The sequence below is a fragment of the Nannospalax galili genome, unplaced genomic scaffold (genome assembly GCF_000622305.1).
Source record: "Nannospalax galili isolate Female #2095 unplaced genomic scaffold, S.galili_v1.0 scaffold768, whole genome shotgun sequence".
Taxonomy (NCBI): domain Eukaryota; kingdom Metazoa; phylum Chordata; class Mammalia; order Rodentia; family Spalacidae; genus Nannospalax; species Nannospalax galili.
In genome coordinates, this window is record NW_008360317.1 from 7,800,135 (window position 1) to 7,805,107 (window position 4,973).

At 43.8% G+C, this 4,973-nt stretch overlaps 1 protein-coding gene across 2 annotated transcripts in view; it reads left to right on the forward strand.

The window, feature by feature from the left end:
* Flt3 (fms related tyrosine kinase 3) overlaps positions 1-4,973 on the forward strand; it is a 61,928-nt gene that overhangs the window by 31,057 nt on the left and 25,898 nt on the right. Inside the window, exons 9-14 of one of the 2 annotated variants that reach the window (XM_008825063.1) lie at positions 1,116-1,219; positions 1,858-1,966; positions 2,437-2,621; positions 3,766-3,872; positions 3,954-4,086; positions 4,172-4,276. In XM_008825063.1, coding sequence (XP_008823285.1) covers positions 1,116-1,219; positions 1,858-1,966; positions 2,437-2,621; positions 3,766-3,872; positions 3,954-4,086; positions 4,172-4,276 — 743 coding nt within the window. Of the gene's footprint in view, positions 1-1,112; positions 1,220-1,857; positions 1,967-2,436; positions 2,622-3,765; positions 3,873-3,953; positions 4,087-4,171; positions 4,277-4,973 lie in introns of both variants that reach the window. The other variant, XM_008825064.2, reaches the window with a different exon arrangement.

The following is a 4,973-nucleotide window of genomic DNA, read 5'->3' on the forward strand; positions in this document are numbered from 1 at the left end:
GCACTGCACGGCATGGGTGCACTCACATACATGCAGGCAATACACTCATACACATAAAATAAAAATAATAAATAAAATATAAAAATATATGATTCCTCAACAACCTTATAAAAAAATAAGTATCTCCTGGGCAAGGTTTATTTTTCTTTCTCTTGACTTTTGTTACAGTGGATGTAGGAAATCATATCCAATGTCTCCTTGCCCCCTACTCTCCTGTTCTAGCCAGCACCCCACAACAATCTTCAACATGGCATAGGCCTTGTAGACATGATGGGTAATCCCCATCATATGATTCCTCAACAACCTTATAAAAAAATAAGTATCTCCTGGGCAAGGTTTATTTTTCTTTCTCTTGACTTTTGTTACAGTGGATGTAGGAAATCATATCCAATGTCTCCTTGCCCCCTACTCTCCTGTTCTAGCCAGCACCCCACAACAATCTTCAACATGGCATAGGCCTTGTAGACATGATGGGTAATCCCCATCATAAAGTTACTCATGGCAAAATGTGTGCTTGCTATCCCAAGTAGGTACTGGAGCCTGCTGAGATCAGGTAAGGATCTCTGGGTAAATTCAGTGGGTTTGGGCCTTCACCAGTGTTAACTACTGTATATAAGTCAATGGTTGGTTGATGGTTGGTTCTGTCTTAGAACAACACTAGCAAGCCAGTTAGCTCTGGAAACAGGAAGCTCCTCCACCTGCAGAGATTTTTCTGTGTCCTGGGAAGTCAGAGTATTCAGAAAGTATGGAGAAACAGGGCCAGGAACCACCTTCTTTCTCAGAGGATCCCCATCCCTAGCCAGCCCTGAGCCTTAAGGTGCAGAACCACGTGATGAGTATCCTAAGATGTACATTCTGAGTCTCTAGACTTGGATAGGGTCTGGATTTTGCATTTCTACCAAGCTCCTAGATGCTACCAATGCTGATAGTGAGGCTGTGTGTCCGTGGACCACACTTTGAGTAGCACGCATTTAGAAGACAGACACCTCTTTGCCTGGTGAGCTTCAGTGAATGGGGACAGACTTTCACAAGAATCTTCTCATGCACACTGCTCTTCATTGTAGCGTCTCCTGTGAGCATTGGGCTAAGTCAGTCTTTAATTCTTTTTCAAGCAGCATATCTAAGTTTTGCCATCATCAGCACCAACCAGGAGAATATATATTCCATGCTGAAAATGATGATGCTCAGTTCACCAAAATGTTCACACTGAATATCAGAAGTAAGTGAAATTGAGAATTCCCTTTTTGTCCTCTAATTCTTTTATTCTTGATTAATTTTAATCAAAAAGAACCAAGTCACAGCTTAGAAGGGATGCTATGAAACTGCTTTTGTGTGCTGAAAAGTTTTGAATGTTTAATCAGTTGACTGTCATTAGATATGTCTCTTTCTGTGTTTATTCTCGAAGCTAAGACATGGTCCATCTCCTGTCTGCATGTGCCCTAATCCTGCAACTTTATTGACTTTAGTACTTTGGAAGGAATGTTAAGGAAAAGCTCAGGAGTCACCTGCTATTTATTTATTTTAATAATTTCCATTACGGAAGGGAAAAAGAAAGAAAAAGGCAAGAATATATGGCATTAGATCTTCACAGATATTATTCTGAAGTTCAGCATTGTGTTGTAGTGTGCAGGCAGATGGAGGTCTACGTCTCAATTTCCTCTGGGAGGAGGCAAGACACATACCAAGGTTACATAGCAGGGGAGGGGGGACCATCCAAAGGTTTGAGGCATCGGAAATGCCCTCCCAGGGGCGCACACTGCCCTGAAGTAAACAGGCAGCCTTAACTGAAGCCAGATTTGAGCTGTTTCTGGAAAGACTCATCCTCCATGAGCTTATTTTGAATGTTATTTTCTGTAGGGAAACCTCAAGTGCAAGCTGAGACCTCAGCCAGCCAGGCGTCCTGTTCCTCTGATGGATATCCGTTACCCTCTTGGACCTGGAAGAAGTGTTCAGACAAGTCTCCCAAGTAATCAGAAACTTCATGTCTCTTGAGAAGGGAGAACAAAGCTGGATATGGTGTTCCACACCGTAATCCTAGCACTCAGGAGGCAGAGGCGGGAAGATCTAGAGTTTGAGGCCAGCATGGGGTACATAGTGAAACCCTGTTCCAAAACACAGAAAGAAAGAAGGAAGCAAGAAAGGGAAGACAGAAAGCAGAGAAGGGAAGGGAAGAAGGAAGAAATGACGGAAGGAAGGAAGGGGGAGGGAAAAGAAAGGATAAAGGGAAAAAGAAAGGATGAAGAAGAGCGAGCGGCATAGAACCCTGACCTATATATAGTCTGAATACAGTTTAAGCAACAATGCAGGTTAAAACCTCACCTTCTGAATCTGTTGCCACTCTTGCTTGTCTCTTTTGGAACTATCAGTAGGAACCCCAGATCCCCATCTCATGATGACCTCACCTGTCTAACTTCCCTGTCTGCCATTTCTTTTCAGCTGCACTGAAGAAATCACAGAAGGAGTTTGGAATAAAAAGACTAATAATAACAGAGAAGTGTTTGGACAGTGGGTGTCCAGCAGTACTCTAAACATGAGTGAGGCTATGAAAGGGTTTCTGGTCAAATGCTGTGCGTACAATTCCCTGGGCACGTCTTGTAAAACCATCCTGTTAAACTCACCAGGTGTGACACAATTGCTCTTGTAATATACCTTCAGGAATTCCCCACTAGAAGTTAGGCCCTGTGGTTGGCTTTTACTGGGGGAATTTTAGAAGAGACTGTAGTTCAGAGTCTGAGTAAAGAAATCTTTCTGAGTCAGGCAAGAATCCCCAGATACACCCTGTCCTATTTTACATCTCAGGACCCAGTTCTCAGAACATATTATGACTCATGGATCACAGTGATGTAGAGTACCATGAACTCCTAGTATGATGAACAGCCAGCAGAAGGTCCAACTCCAACGAAACTGATGTAGTAATCTGGAATTTCTATCATTTTCCCTTTTGTTAATCTCCTTATTTACTTTGGGGGTTGTTTCTAGAGTCTCCCTCAAACTGTCCATCTGCACTAATAGTTTAGGATCACCAACCACAAAACAGACAAAAAATTAACTTTTCAAGCCAGGCGCAGCCCATACTCCTAGCATTCCAGGGGCAGGGGCAGGAGGATCCCAAGTTTAAGTCCAGTCTGGACCACACAGAAAGATCCTGTCTCAGGGAAAATAAAGCAAAATGAAACAAGAAAGCAAGCAAGCAAACAAACAAAACAAAACTAGGGGCTAGAAAGATGGCTCAGCAGTTAAGAGTACTTGCTGCTCTATAAGAGGGCCTGAGCTCTGCAGGTGGCTCACAACTGCCTGTAACTCCTGCTCCAGATGATCTGATACCCCCTTCTGACGTCTGTGGGTACACACATGGTATACATTTACACACACACACACACACACACACACACTAATAAAAATATTTCGAAAAATTAAAAACCTTAACTAACTTCTCTACTCTCATGAGGTATCTTCACAGAACACACACTCCCTTTTATCTAGCTTGGGTTTAGAGGAAGGTTTAAATGGGTATCATTCTTACAACTCCATGGACTGATTTTTTAATTGGTTTTAGAGGCATTTCTGATTTTCTGGAAAGGGAACTTGATGTTTATAAACAGTGTCTGATTTTCTGCGGGGAACAGATGTATGCAGAATGCTCATAAGGTTGAACACGGTGGTTACTTGAACAGGATGTGAGAGATTCTAGCTAGCAAGGGCTGTACTATTTATAACTGCAAACAGGAATTCTGTCTCACTGCCTACTGACCGCTTTTCTTACAGGCCCCTTCCCTTTCATCCAAGACAACATCTCCTTCTATGCAACCATTGGGCTTTGTCTTCCTTTCATTGTGGTCCTAACCATGCTGATCTGTCACAAGTACAAGAAGGTAAAAGCAACAGTGAGGGCTCCTTATTGTGCTGACGCTGCAGCACTGGGACTGCCCACTGACTCTCTGTTTTTTCTGAAGCAATTTAGGTATGAGAGCCAGCTGCAGATGGTTCAGGTAACAGGCTCGCTGGATAATGAGTACTTCTACGTAGACTTCAGGGAATATGAATACGATCTCAAGTGGGAGTTTCCACGAGAAAACTTAGAGTTTGGTAAGACTTGGATGGTCCACATTTCTGTGGCATTGTCTTTTCCTTGGAAAGCCTCTATTAACCCGTGCTTCCTCTGTCTTGACAGGGAAGGTCCTAGGATCAGGAGCTTTTGGAAAAGTGATGAATGCGACAGCGTATGGAATTAGTAACACAGGCGTGTCAATCCAGGTGGCGGTAAAAATGTTGAAAGGTACAGTACAGACAGTGGCTGAATCTTAGCAAAGACACACAGCTTCCCACTCTCCCAGTCTGCTGTTTCCCACCATTCTCATGTGTCCTGTGTGCCAAGCATCAAGGTGGAAAGGAGCAGGCTGGGATTAGGGTCAGTCCAGTCATGAGTAGAGCACAGGCACAAATGTCAACTCTATGTCTTCCTTTTCTCTTTGTTCAGTCTTTATTGGCTTCATTGTTACATTTCGCATAGATTCTGGGTAGAAGAGCAAACTGGGGACTTCTCACTTCCCACTCTTTGTTCCAGACACTCCCATCTGGCATCCAACCCACTGCTCCCCAAACCATTTGACAAGGGCTCTCCCAACTGACTTTTTTTCCAGTGCTAAATATTGAATCCAGGCCCTTGTGTGTGCTAGGCAAGCACTCCACCACTGAGACACGCCTCCATCCCTTGATTTTTGTCAGATCCCGTCTCTCTACATAGCCTTGAACTCACAACTCTCTAGACTTCACATCGTAAATGCTTGGATTATGGTGTGTGCCCCTGTGCCTGGCTTGCTGACCCTCTTGCTAACATCTCTGTAAAAGTAAAGGGAGCTGTGCCGGACATGGTGGCACATTCCTTTAGTCGCAGCACTGTGAGTTCAAGGCCAGCTTGGCCTACATAGTGAGTTCCAGGCCAGCTGGGGCTATAGGGAGACCCTGTCTCAAAA